Source organism: Podarcis erhardii (assembly GCF_964252035.2).
Source record: "Podarcis erhardii genome assembly, chromosome: 5".
Classification (NCBI taxonomy): domain Eukaryota; kingdom Metazoa; phylum Chordata; class Lepidosauria; order Squamata; family Lacertidae; genus Podarcis; species Podarcis erhardii.
In genome coordinates this window covers 18,023,731-18,038,320 of record NC_138509.1, presented here as the reverse complement: position 1 = coordinate 18,038,320, position 14,590 = coordinate 18,023,731, and the positions used below count along the sequence as shown (strand labels likewise).

Below are 14,590 nucleotides of genomic sequence, written 5' to 3'. Positions count from 1 at the left end.
CAGCCGTGAGGGGAGCCCCTTCTTCTTCTTCTTGGGGAGCCGAACCGCCGCCGCCGCCTCCTCAGCGGCCGAATCACAAGGCGCCGCTTTCCTCCCGCGCGCCCGGCGAGTCTCCTACGCCAGCTGCCCGGGAAGCTGAGGCGCGCAGCAACGGCGAGCTGGGCGCGTTGCTAACGGGCGGCGAGGAGGAGGAGGAGGCGGCGGCCGTGCAGCAGCAGCAGCAGCAGCAGCAGCCGAGGATGGCAGGCGAGGCGGCGGCGGCCGCCGCAGCGACGACGCAAGCCCGGCTGGGCGAGTGGAGGAGGCTGAATTAGGAGAGAGGAAGGGGCTGGACTTGCCGGAGGGAGACGCCGAACGAGCAGGGCTGCGTGGGCTCACTCTCCGGTCGGTGAAGAGAGAGAGAGAGAGCGCGAGGGCGCGACTGACGAGGGGTCGCTCTCCGCCTTGGCGCTCAAATCGTGAGGCGACCAAGGGACGAATCCCGGATCTCGGCCGGGACCTGCGCGCGTCTGCCCGCCCGCGCGCCCGCCTTCTCCCATTCGTGGCGGGCGTCGTGAGGTGCCGGCGCGAGGGGTGGCTGCTGGCTTGATTTCGGGGAGGGGGGTGGGGAGAAGGGGGAGCCGCTGATTTGGCTACCGGGAGGCGGCGGCGGCGGCGCCTTTCTTTCCCGCTCGGTTCCCTCGCGCCGGAATCTTGGAAGGCGGCGGCGAGGGCGCCAGAGCGAGAGGTGCCGAGCGGCGGCCGCCTGCCTGGACGTGCGTGCGCTGAGGCTCGGCTTGCGCGCCTCCCCGCCGAAGAGCAGCGCTATGGCTGGGGATGGGCTTGGCCGAGGGCGCTGGCGGCGGCAGCAGCAGCAGCAGCGGGAGCTCCCCGGGGCCCCGGCGGCGCGCCCTGCCCGCTGTTAGCCATGGCAAATGGCAGCGGCGGCGGCGGCGGAGGCGGCGGCGGCGGCGGCGGCTCCAGCGGCTCCAGTAGCTACTACTCGGGAGGAGGCGGCGGCGGCGGCAGCAGCGGCGGCGGCATTAAGATGAACAGCCCCATCAGCGCCAGCAGCAACCTGAACGCGGACTCCTCCTCGGCGCCCGCCAAGGCGATCAACGCGGTCATCATCCCCATGACCATGGAGGTCCCCTGCGACAGCGGGCAGCGCATGTGGTGGGCCTTCCTGGCCTCGTCCATGGTCACCTTTTTCGGGGGACTCTTTATTATCCTGCTCTGGAGGACCCTCAAGTACTTGTGGACCGTCTGCTGCCACTGTGGGGGCAAGGAGAAGGTAACGTTTCTCTTCCTTCCCGGGTTCTCCCGCTTGAGGGCCGCTTCACACGTTGCCTAGTGCGGGGCTGGAAGCTGAGGTCGTGCAAAGCGCGCACATTCGTGTGCCTTGCAGTTGTCTTCTCCAGGGAGCTGCGAATGGCCGTGGAGTGGGGGGAAGGTGAGGGTTTACACCTGCAGAATGTGTGAAGCGGCCCTTCTATCCCTGGTATTATTTGCAACTCATTTCAGGGAAACTTACAAATAAGCTGTATGTTAAGATTGCAACCGTGCAGCTGGAGCCTTTGGGTGTTGACAGGGAAATGGGTCCCAGTGAGTTCAGAGGCTTCATTCTTGAGGGCATCTGCTTAGGAGAGCAAGTGCTTTTGAATGTCACCTGCAGCTCAGTCCTAAACCTGTTTCTTCAGAAGCCCTTCTTTCAAAGGACTCAGGGACTGCAGCCCTAGTCCCAAGTAAACTGCAAGGGATGGGAAGATTCATTTTCTTTCCTTCACTTCTTTTAGTCCTTTCTAATTTACTGTGTCCCTTCTCCATGTTTTCCCCATGCCCCTTTGTTTACTATTCTCTTCATTTCCCCCTTCCATTTTCCCTTTCTTCCTCTTCTGATACTGTTTTCCATATATTGAGTTTTAGCGTTAATAGAAGTCAGAGTAGTAACATCAAAGGTTTATTGTTACTCTAACACAATGACAGTAATTCAACCTCCTGCCTTCTAACCATCATCAGTTCAGCAAGAGTTGTTTGTTGTGTGTTTGCTGCCCCAGGTTGCCTCCTGCTGCTTTGGTACTAGGAGAGCAGAGGGCCTTCGTTGTTGTTGCTGTGGCATGAAAAGTTAAAGACATCCTCAAAAGGCAATAACCTCAGATTCTGGATAAAAATGTGTTGGACCAGCAGTTCAGTAGTGGCCATGGGTGAGCTGAGGTTCAAAGGTTGAGACTTTTTTTGTCTGAAGTGGACAGGGAGTCTTCAGAACAGTGGTGGTGGTTCCTCTTTTCCTTGTTGAATGATGGCTTCAGCTACTCCTCCCCACCTCACACGGGCTGGGAAGGAAACATACCTTGGCAGTAATAAACTTGCTACCCTATTTGCTCTGTTATTGCTGCCAGGTCTCTCCTGCACTCTGATGGGTTTGACTTTCTAACTGCAAGTACTGTTGATTTTGCTATGTCCAAATCACATTTTGTTTGGTTTAGCCATAGGTGGTAACAAATCAATGTATAAACTAGATAACAACATGGATTCGGTGGCCCCCAAAGTTACAAATGGTAACTCAGAATATGTATAATCCAATTCAAGAGTTTTACTGCCCATTCATGTTAGATCTAATGACAGTGAATGCGTTTTGGTGAGGAAAGGGGGAATTCGGGATTTGCCATTTGCAATACTTGCCAGAAGTGATGGCAGACTGTGAAAATACATGTAAACAGAACACAAAGAAGACATTTAAATGGGTGAATATTCCTGAAACAATCACACACTGCCCACCCCTTCTCGTTCACCCCTGTTTCTTCCCATTTAATCAAAAATTTGCTCCCTCTAAGGTCAGAATTCAAATTGAGCCACTCTGTATGGCTCTTTCTGCCCTTCTTTGTAAGCAGAATCCATGTGGAATTGTCATCTGCCATGGAGGGAGAATCCCATAGGTACTGTAGAGGCAGAAACATTATAGCTTGCCAGAAGTATTGTTGTGGAAGAGACCTGGCCACATTGCCCCCCTTAAGGTGACTGCTGAAAACTGTCAAGTAAAATAACTGAGCAATAGGTGGTGGTGGGAAACAGGTCTGTATCTACACACACATATCGCAGGAACCAGGATTTTGAGTATCTCACCCTCTCTGAAATCCATGGGACCCTTGCCCATTGCATTCAGTTAACTCAAGACATTTGGGATTTCGGCTGTCCGAAAACACATTTTGGGCAGAATCCTGTGAGGAGGTACTCCCATGCAAGCTCCACTGTAAGAAGCAGGGAGCTACAGAGAAGCACACAGCTGTTGTTTCTTTGGCTGGTGCTTGTGCAGGAAGGCTTGTGTTTATTGATTGCAGTGGGCCAAATATTTTGTGGTCTCTCCAGGTACTTTGGTGCAAGCCTCCCATTGATTTCAATGGAATTTACTTCTGCATTTGTGTGTTACGCTCCAATACTTGGGCTACAGCCGACCTAGGACTGGTCTTGGAAATATTGCCCCTGATCCAGAGAAAGCTGCTCACTCATGAGACCCACTGAAATGGCAGGTCACAACTAACTTGTGCTGTTGATTTCAGTGGGACGGAAGCACAACTAGGACTGCAGTCCTAAACCACACTTATTAGGGAGCAAGCACATGGAACACAGTGAGAATTAGCTTTCTGTAGACTTGCAAAGGATTGCTATGTAAATTTCTCTGGACTGGGTCAGTCGGTGGCTATCCTGTGCATAGTTGGGTTACTCCTATCCCATTGACTTTGGTAGGATTTAAGCAGCCTCATTGTGTTCAGGATTGTAGCCTGAGTCCCATGATGTTCAGACACTGCCTCTAGAGCCTTCTGCCCTCCATTTGAGCAAAAGAAGTCCCATACCACTTACGCAAAACAAGCCATACTGAGCCATGAGCTACACTGAGCAAGTCAGCCAGCCACTGCGTTTTGCTGCCTGACTCCATCTCCTGCTCACTGGCTGTAGGTCTCTGCTGCTGTGAGACTAGGAGTAAAAAAATAAGACTGGAAAGCCAACACCTGCGGAAAATCCACACCTGTCACCAATGTTTCATGTGTTATACCAGTGATGCAGAACCTTTGGCCCTCTGGATGTAGCTTAACTACAGCTCCCATCAGCCCCTGCAAGCATTGCCAATGGCTGGGGTGATTGGGGTTGTAGTTCAGCAACATGTGGAGGGCAAAAGGTTCTCCATGAAATCTGGCAAATGATGGAACATGGTGTAAGCAAGATTTCTTGGTTCATGCTGCTTCAGTTCCCCGTACACCTGAGGGCGATGGGGGCAACCACTGCTGAAAGGTGAAATGATGACAAAGTTGTCTCAAGGCAGCTTATTTTTCATATATATTTGTGTGAAGCTGTTGACTTGGCTAATCGTTATCCTTCTGCATTGGTGACACCCTCTTGGTTGTCCCTCCCTGGGCCCATTTCCGCATGCATGCCATTGCCAGATGTGCAGCTCGGCATGTGAATGGACTCAGTTGCATTTGAGATGTGAAACGTCTCCTTTCTCATCAAGTGATGAGCAGATATGTGTGAATCAGCCCAGTGAATGTGAGCAGTGCCAACCCTGCCATCTCCCTTCTGCCTCAACCTTTAGAGGCCCACTAAAACCTGGAGCATGTCAGCTTTAACAAAAAATCCATCAAGAAAGAGCTCAAAAGGGACGTCTCAGGGAAGCAAAGTGTTGCCTCTTCACTGCCAACTTCCTGTAAAGGGATGACTCGACTCTTGCTAAGGACTTTAACATCATGGCAACTTTTTCTTTCTCACGCCCCTCCCACTCCCCCTTTGCTTAATACATAGTCTGATGAAGAGTTCTGGAGAACTGTTATTTTGTGATGCTTGGGTAGGTCCTAATAAATATATTTCCCCACTGTGGATTTGAGATTCTTGTCAAGGCAAACAGTGAAGCCAACAGCCATTTCCTGCTCAGTGGGATTACTCCAAACTATGTGTAATGTGGCTTACAGCTGCTTTGTTAGGATTTCCCCTTCCAGTTTTACGTATAGCTACCCAGAAGGTAGAATATGCTTAAAATGCCATCCCATTTTGAAGGTTAGGAAACAGAGTATAATGAGGATCCCCACCCACCCACCCCAGTCTTTGTAAGAATGCTTTTTAGCTAAAACAGTGTTAATGCTCTATATTTGCTAACGTGGCATCTGACAGGCTATTTGGACCCTCCAAAATAGACCAGCAGCTGGAGTTTCTCCCTTCCCCTTTTCACATTTTTCGGATTACGAATGGAAGAATAGATCTGCTTCAGCTATTCCTGGCACCCAGCTACACAAAAAGCACCCAAACCTTTTAAATATATATGGTTGCTAGGTTGCTGTCATGATTTGATATTCAGCTATCGGCTTCCCCTGCTTCCCCCAAGATATGGCATAACCTGGCTGTGCAAACGTGGATTCATTTTTATTTTTAATTTGAAAGTGGTGATGAAGTAGGGATGTATGTGTGTCTGTGTGATGACAGAAATAACACTGCTATGCTGAGAATTATTAATGCAACCTTGAGAAAGTTAGGTGCATCTAAATCCCATCAAAATAGGTGGGGGCTCAAGTATGCTTTATGCATTGCATCTTGTGCAATTACTTCCTAATTTCTGAGGTGTTTTTTTTTGGGGGGGGGTGTAGTTAAGTCGTAGAATGCTCAGAGTTTCCTAAAAGTGCCTGTGATCTTCCAGCAGACGAATTGCCATAATTTCAAACTGGTTTTACTCTGGAAAGGATGCTATCATAAGCTATGGGGTATTTTGAAGCTTTAAAATTCATTTTGACTTGCTAAGTAAATAACAGCAATAGCCTTTTCCTGCTGAAGAGATTCTTTTTGTGGAGGGGAAATGGAAATGCGAGTTTTTGGAAAGGAAGATTTGTTGGGGCTGTAACACTCGTCCCTATTTATATGATGACAAATGTATATTTTTGAAGAGAACTGGCTCCTCAGAAAGGAAAGCCAAATACGGTAGCTAGATAGGTCTGAAGGAGTTTCCTATCTCTCTCTCTCTCTCTCTCTCTCTCTCTCTCTCTATGTTTAAAGGGATTGCGGTGCTTATCTTGCTTTATTGGCCGAGGGAGCCGGCGTACAGCTTCCGGGTCATGTGGACAGCATGACTAAGCCGCCTCTGGCGAACCAGAGCAGCACACGGAAACGCTGTTTACCTTCCCACCGCAGTGGTACCTATTTATCTACTTGCACTTTGACCTGCTTTCGAACTGCTAGCTTGGCAGGAGCAGGGACTGAGCAACGGGAGCTCACCCCGTTACGGGGATTTGAACCGCTGACCTTCTGATCGGCAAGCCCTAGGCTCTGTGGTTTAACTCACAGTGCCACCCGCGTCCCTCTCTCTATGTTTATATATATTAATAAATATATTCTAGTGCTTTCCTTTGTTTGTTGCAAGAAACATATTTAAGGAGTCCAGAAGTCAGCAAATACCCAGAAATTGTTTGGAGATGATTACCAGCACTACCTATATTTCCTTTGAGCACCTGATCCCAAAGTTACAGAATTGAACAAAGTACCTATAGTTCTTCTGTGGGTTGCCAGGTCATCCTGCCAAGTCATCCTCATGGACTCGGTTGTAGGAACAAGTTTCCACCCTTTGAATGTCCAGCAGTATTAGCAATTTCTACAGCCAGAGTGGGCTCTTATATGTCCCACTTGCCAAGTCAGTTAACCCTGCAGCGTCTCTCAAAGAGTCGTTGATAAATCTGGAGAGTCACACATCTCCACTTTATCTCATTCACCGTCAGTAGTACAGGGTGGCTGAATAGTGCTGTACTGTGCTGTGCTTAAAGTCCAAGAGAAACTGCAGAGATGGCACTCCTCCTGGCATGCTGCCCTCCCTAAGCCCCTGAGTAAGCTAATAGCTGACACTTCATAAACTGTCTTTGAAAAGAAGCCTTCTCATTCAAAACTGAAAGCACCATATTGCACAGTCGAACATTATTTTTGAACATGCCATATATTGTTGATGTTTCCTGGCCAGGTTGTATATTGTGTAGGTTTTCTTACTGCCTTTCTCTAGCTAACATTACTGACATTGAAAGGCCTATGTGTCCTTCTGGTCTGTTGTTTTAAATATACATTTCATATCATTAAAATGTGTTCCTTGGTTGAGTAATTGTACACATTTACAAAATACATGGCCGCTGGGCTGTCTTCATTTCACCAAAACTTGATTTGTTTTCTTTTTCCTCTAACTCTCCTTTGTCACTGTTCAGCCATATGAGCTTCAGACCAGTATTGGTTGGAGAATGCCTAGTATGCTTTCATGCATTCAGTTTCCTCTCTTGTGAGAGCTCTTTTCTCTAATTTTCTGAATGCTCCATCTTCTCAATATGTTAGAAAGCCCTAACCAGGGCCCTAACAGGCAAATTGAGGCATGCACCTCTGTCAGTGTTTTGGGGTGTCATTAAAAATCAGGAAATTATGTTATTTCATTTCTTGTTGTTGTATTTTTTTGGCCATTAAAGGGGCTACACAAATCCCCACTTATTTGATTTTCTGTCTTGTTACTGCCCAAATAACTTGTTTAGCTGTGCATACTTTGCACCTTAAGGTTTCTGATGCCATGATATAATGGAAAGGGAAGAAAGGGAGAATGGGTAAGGTTTATTTCCAGCAGGGAATGGAACAAAGCAAAAACTTTCACTATATTTAGGAACGGTTGGCCCTCCAATGTGTGAAAGGAAATGCAAAGTAGCTGAAACAAAAAATAAAAATAAATAAGACTGCTCACTCCTGGGTGACACCCCTTGCTTTCAATCCCACACATCTTAGTTATGTGAGGGTTGGTTTCCGCCGTGTGGAGAAATGATTTTATGCCTGGGAGCAAACAAATTCAGAGCTGTGAGTGTCTGTCTGGCAGAGGGCAGAGGAAAGCAAGCGGGAGATTTTCAAAGACACCTGGATTTTCTAAACAGAGTTGTACTTTTAAGGGTATATGTTGGGGCAGGGAGCATATTCTACAATACAAACCTCTTTATAAGCTTTATATTAATGTAACTATCATGGCTCCCTCCACAGAATTCCCCCAACGATTCCTGGAGAGGTGCTAATAATTCCGTGGTGTTGTAGTAGTTGTAGTTGTTGTCATTATTTATTTATTTATTTATTTAGTGTCACCCTTCATCTTTAGATCTCGGGGGGGGGGGGTCACAGCATAAAAAATATGTGATAAAAACAGCTCTCATAATCCCCAGGCAGTATGTGCCTAATGGTCAGGGATGATAGAAACTGCAGTCTGAAACATCTGGAGGGCAGCAGGTGGAGGAAAGCTGACTGGGATTTAAGGCACTGCTTCCATACAAGAGGGAGAAGCAGATCAGCCAAAGAAGACCCACATTATCCATTGCTGAGCTGCACCATTTCAGATTGCAAGTGTGTCTGTGGGAAGATGTCAAATGCTTGAATCTCTCCCACATAAAATCCTCCTCCTTGCAAATCATACAAATGAACATACTAGAGAGGAAAAAAAAGGAAGAGAGGTTCTGGCCATTTTCCTGGCAAACCATGCTGGTATTGTATACAGTGTGGTTTTTTATTATTATTAAAGGAGGCATCATTTTGAACATAAGGGCCTAGTTCCCATGACTTTATTCTCACTGCATGCTGCATCAGGAGATTAGTAGTTGATTAATCTTCCCCTGTTTGCTTTTACTAAATGCAGCTATAGTGAGGGAAAGGAACTGCTAATTGGACTTCACATGCAACCTGGAGGCATTTTAACATTTCCCTCCCTGCACTGTTGTCCGAATCCCTTCCCTCCTCACCCTTTTCTTACATTTTGCTGGTGGGTGGAATGCAGTTGCCTGAATTATCATTTCTTTTCAAATAGCAGCTAGGGGGTATGTGGTTTAGACTGGCACAATAGCATGGGGAAACAGAGTTGAAAATCTCTAAGCCACTTCCCTGTTCAAATTAGCAGCATCTCCTTCCTTGTGACTGCATTAAGTTTAAGGATAGACAGAGGATAAACCATTGGTGTGGTATAACATGTAGTTTGGTTCTGACTGAGAGGTGATAAACCTTTGTCTGGAAGTACCACTTCAAACTGCAGGTGGGAGCGCACATAACGGAGTGTTCCTTCCTACAGAAGCAAAAAAAGAAACCCAAATTTTTCTTGAACATTTAAAAAACAACTAGTAAGTCAGGGAGGGGGGAAGAGTCTACATAGTCATTCTATGTGCAGGGGCCCCCTACCCCTTGTATATAGAAGTATTCAATTGTGTGAATCCCTACTTATAACTGGGATAGCTCAGTCAGCAGAGCAGAGTAATATATATATAACTAGTGATTTCTCTATTAAATATATGAATTGAATTATTAATGTCAGTTTTTAAAAGTATAGTATAACTGTGCAATTTTAAGAAGTACTGTTTGCTTGTATGATCTAGAAATATGTATTGTGTTTGATGTTCTTCCCTTAACTTGGGTCCTGGTTTGTATCTAAAAATGTGTGGGGGGGGGGAATGTTGGGGAATTAGATGAATTCTTATTCCTGGGTTGTTGCTCATGACATTGTGATATAAAGTGTATAAATGCAAGGAATAGCACATCAGATGGCCCATAATCATTCTAAATGTGAGCTTGGGTGATCACATGATCACCCAAGCTGAAGGCAGCCCTGTTTAGGGAATCTTTTAATGTTTAATAGATTATTGTATTTTAATATTCTATTGAAAGCTGCCCAGGTGGGTGGGGTATAAATAAATTACTACTACTCCTATTATTATTATTATTATTATTATTATTATTATTATTATCTGTTTGGAAGCAAAACAGGACTACCCAAAAGTAAGCAAATGGTCTCTACCTGGGTATCATTGGTATGCAGAAGTATACACATCTGTAAATTAAAAGAAAAATAATTACCCCAAAGGACTTATGCACTGTGGAGTTGGACGTTTTGGCATTGGAAGGAAATATCGGTGGTTACTGGTTGATTCCATAAGCGTCTGAATTTATTGTGATGTTTCCAGGAGGTCTGTTTGCACTGCACCTTCAGAACCCAGGTCAGGGTGACCTGAGGTGCACCTGACTCTGCTTGTGGCTCGGACCTGCAATGTCCTGGAGTCTTTCCAGCCTTCTGGATAATGTTGGCGGCATCTGGAGTTGATCCAAAGTTGCCTTGCTTCAACCAGGCTGTGGGCACAATAAGGTGCTAAAGCCCCACCCTTACCTTAAGTCACTTGATAGCAGTTAACCATTGAAATGGCATGGACACAGTTTGCCCTTATGTAGTCAAGCCCAATACCTTGGCTTGAGTATTGTTTACTTACTTATATCGCAGACCCTCCAAGTGTCCCTGTTTTCCAGGGACAGTTCCTGAGTTACAGAAGACATCTCGGTTTATGTTTTGAACTTGGAATGTCCTGCTTTTCCTTAGGACGTCGTCCCCATTTTCATTGGAGAAATGTTGGAGGGTATGGAGTTATCCAACCTACCATCCGTATATGGGGATTTGTTTTCATAGTCATGTCAGAAGCGGCTTGACTATGAGTCATGTTTTATATATGTTGCAAGCTGCCCAGAGTGACTGCGACAACCCAGTCAGATGGCCAGGGTATAACAACAACAACAACAACAACAACAACAACAACAATAATTTGAAAAGGACATCCTTATTTTCACAGGAGAAATGTTGGACAGCATGATATCAGGGTTGGGGGACATGTGGCCCTCCAAATGTGGCTAAACTACAACTCCCATCATAGTGAGCATTGACTGGGGATGCAGCTGATTGGAACTAGAATCCAGTTACATTTTGTTTGTTTTTTGAAGGGATGGAAAGACTTTGGCTGTGTGGTAATCTTGTGGTGTTCCCCTTGCTGGAAGCATGTTAGAAGAGTGCTTATCTGTGGCCCTCATGATGTTATTGGACTACAACTCCCATCATCACCAGCAATTTGCCATCGTGGTTGGGCCTGATGAGAGTGTGAGTCCAACAATATCTGGGGGCTGGTCCATTAGGGCGAATGGGGCACTACCCCACCAGCTTCAGTGAGGGTCCACCTGCCTGTCTTCTTAAAACCAGTTGGGGTTTGGGGTGGCACTGGTTGTCAGCTTCTTCCCCCTCAGTGTTGCCCCTTGCAGAACTCAGCAGGGAAGAGGATGGCTCTGTCATTGGCTATGGTGCCCCCTACGGTTGGGCACCCTGCTTTCTAGTCTTAATGGGCAACAGCCACCCCTGTTTGGAGGGCCCCAGATTCCCCATCCCTGGCTTATCACTTCTTCCTTTTCTGTCAGCACAGGCTAAATGGTACAAACAGCAAAGCAGGTGAGGATTGTGCATGCCAGTGCCCCTCTTGAATTTGGTGTGATGTGGCAACATGAGAATGGGCCTTTTCTGTGGTGGCTCCCTGACCGTGGAATGCTCTTCCCAGGGAGGCTCACCAGGCGCCATCATTACATATCTTTGGGCACCAGGCAAGAACTTTGCTCTTTACCCAGGCCTTTGGCCATTATATAACATAGGGCCTGTTAAAGGTAAGGGGGGCAATTATTATGATTATTTTATTATTATGCTGCCTATTACTATGCTTTGTATAATTTTTTTATGCTCTGTAAAATGTTTTTAATGTTGTACATCACCCTGGGATCGTTTGATAAAGGGTAATATATAAATTTTGTTCTACTACTAATAATAGACAGTTTATTAAATCATTTATTATATTTATGTATTTAACACATAACTTTTTTTTTAAAAAAAGAAATGTATCAAGGACTGGGTTCTTGATTGATGTATCAGATTTTATGCTATGCCAGCCTTGTGAATTGTAGAAGACCACCTGTATTGCTATCCAAAGTAGAACGGAGAGCCTCTCCACTATGAATGTTGGAAGATGGCCAGCAAGCTTGCAGCTAGACATTTTGGGGCACTTTGGGGAGATCCCTTGTCAGTCAATGTGAAGCAGCAAAAACCTAAATTGGATACATTTACAGTCTTTCAGAGTGCAATCCGATCTCCAAAGTAAGTCTCATTGAAGGCTCGGTATAGGATTGCAGCTTAAATTTATCGATAGAACCTGAATTAGATTTCAAGTACCAGGTGTCAAAACGCATGCTCAGGTGCCCTAGGATGACTGATCACTGGCTGGGCATCTATTTTCTCCTCCTGTTTCTCCCTTCCTTTACCTGAGGCAAATTCATTGTTTCCAACAGACTCACAGTGCACTAATGTTGACCTAGCTCCAGATTTTCCCATCCCCTGGTCATATTTTGTTGCTGCTGAAGTTAAGGAAGAAAGGAAAACTAACATAGAAGAAGGGTAAAGACAAAGTTTATTTAACCAAGAGAGATAATCGTAGAGTTGGAAGGCCTGAGGGTCTTCTAGTCCTCCGTTTCAGGAATATCAACCAGATCATACATGCCAGATGGCCATCCAACCTCTGCTTAAAAACCTCCAAGGAAGAAGCATCTACCTCTTGTGAGACTGATCAAACAGATATTACTGTCAGAAAGTTTGTCCTGATGTTTAGTCAGAATCTCAGTTCTTGTAACTTGAAACCATTGGTTTGGGGCCTGGTCTCTGGAGCAGGACAAAAAAAGCTTGTTCCATCCTCCATATGACAGCCCTTTAGATAGGATATGTTGTCATTGGTGCATATATAGAGAGGGGGGGGGCAGAACTATCAAGAGAGCCACCTCTGCAGATCTTAACACCTGATAGAGTCTGTAGGAAGGAAACAATCTTTCAGATATTGGGGACCTAATTTGGATATGGTAGGATGATGGGCTTTTATGAAAATAAGTTCAGTCAATGAAGGGTTAATTTTATTCAGGCCCAGAACAAGCTCATAGAATCGAAGTGTTGGAAGGGACCCTGAGGTCATCTTGTCCAACTCCCTGCAGTGCAGGTATCTTTTGCTCCATGTGAGGCTCGAATCAACGACCCTGATCTCTACTGACTGAGCTGCTCTATTGACTGATCTCTACTGACTGAGTTGGCCGTTCCTTGCAACTTCCCCTCTCCCGCACCTTGAGGGGCATTTGGGTGTCTGCATATTTTCTCTTATATCACACTTTCATGTGGAGAGAGAGAGGGAGAGACATGAAAAACTAGGAAGGCAGCCTAGTATATTTCTATTTTCTCACTGGCTTTGACTCTGGAGGCCAGCAGTACCCTTAAATGCATGATGCTTAATATAGAATCCCTCCAAGTGCCAGTGGGCATCATGCGCATTTGCCCAAACCCAACTCTGAACCACATGGCAGCTGTTTCTGTGAAAACAGATGTTTTGGGGAGTCGTCTTGACCCGCCTTTGATTCAAATTACAGATGGTCTTAGGCTGGAATAACCAAAACATGAAATGAATAACCTTCTATGTTGGTTCTCAAATGAACTAGCCTACTTATTTTGGTTAAAGCTTTCAAGAAAGTGCCAGGGTATTTTAAACATTTTAAAAATAGGTTTCTTAGGGGGTCCATGGCTCAGTGGCAGAATACATTTTTTGCTAGCAGGAGATCACTGGTTCAACTCTTGGCATCTTCGGTGAAAGGACTGTAAGTTGTAGGAGCAGTACAAAGGATGGTCGCTTCCCAAAACAAAACAAAACACCAAACCTCAAGCAAACATCAAGCATAATGAAGAGAGCACTAGAAATCTCAGTCCTTTGCCACCTTAGGAACTGGTCTCTAGAGCCCCTATGCAAGACCTGGGCTGGAACTGTTCCAGCCCTTTGTGAACTGGAATATATGTAAAACATGGACGTGACTCAAACACTACAATGACCTCTGCCTTAGACTTTGAGTAATTGTTGCTGAACATTGGAGTACACAAGAGTGGACTACATGTTCCAGTGTTCTGACTGTAAATTGTAGCTTCATATAGCTTGAATGCACCAGTATGCCATCATGAGCACAAATGTGCATACTTTCACAATACATCGGGTGTCTGGAGCCCACAATGCTTGGGGATTGTTGTTATTGTTTGACAGATGCACATTTCAGAATGGTTACCTGGGCTAATTCATACATGAACATTGCTCCATGTTTCATCTCTTGATGATTCGTTATTGAGAACTGCTTTCATTGGAAGGAAAAGTATTGTGCTTTATATAATGAGCTGATACGATGAGATCTTTTGTCTGAGGTGTTGTGATAGGGGGTGAATGTTTTCAGCTGCCTCATCTGATATTTGGTGTGGTGTCCATCAATCAACCAAGCCTTCACATATTCATTTACCTCACTAAGCTTGCCAAATGTAAACTTTAGCTGGCTGGATCTTATAAATATATTAGAAATACTTTAAAAATTGTATTTTTAAAGAAGGTTAGTATGTACTGTGTGGTCACAAAATACATATTTGCTCTAAGAGAACTCTGGCTATTCACCAAGAAAAGATGAAATCTGAACTTTGTGCAGATTATTGCAAATCTACAAATCTAGCATGTCTTACTCTGCTGATGTTAGTCACAGGAAGGAGCTATGACTTATGCAGAACATTATAACCTTGTCCCCCCTCCCAACTACTGGAAAGTCTCTCTTTGGCTTTTGAGGTTTCACAGAGCATTGCTCTTATATGTTTGCAATTGTCTTTGAAGTTAAATGGAGTAGAATTTTTTTCTCAGCAAGCCTTTCTATCTAAAGTGACAAGCAGCACTAGAGAACA

General features: G+C 45.4%; 1 protein-coding gene across 16 annotated transcripts in view; it reads left to right on the top strand.

Annotated features, from left to right (window-relative positions):
* Nucleotides 1-648: 648 nt before the first annotated feature.
* The window catches only part of KCNMA1 (potassium calcium-activated channel subfamily M alpha 1), a 572,902-nt gene continuing 558,960 nt past the window's right edge, over nucleotides 649-14,590 (top strand). For 15 of the 16 annotated variants that reach the window (XM_081864220.1, XM_081864214.1, XM_081864225.1 and 12 more), the window contains exon 1: nucleotides 791-1,273. In XM_081864220.1, the coding sequence (XP_081720346.1) occupies nucleotides 908-1,273 (366 nt within the window). In that variant the 5' untranslated portion in view covers nucleotides 791-907. Of the gene's footprint in view, nucleotides 1,274-14,590 lie in introns of all 16 variants that reach the window. The other variant, XM_081864215.1, reaches the window with a different exon arrangement.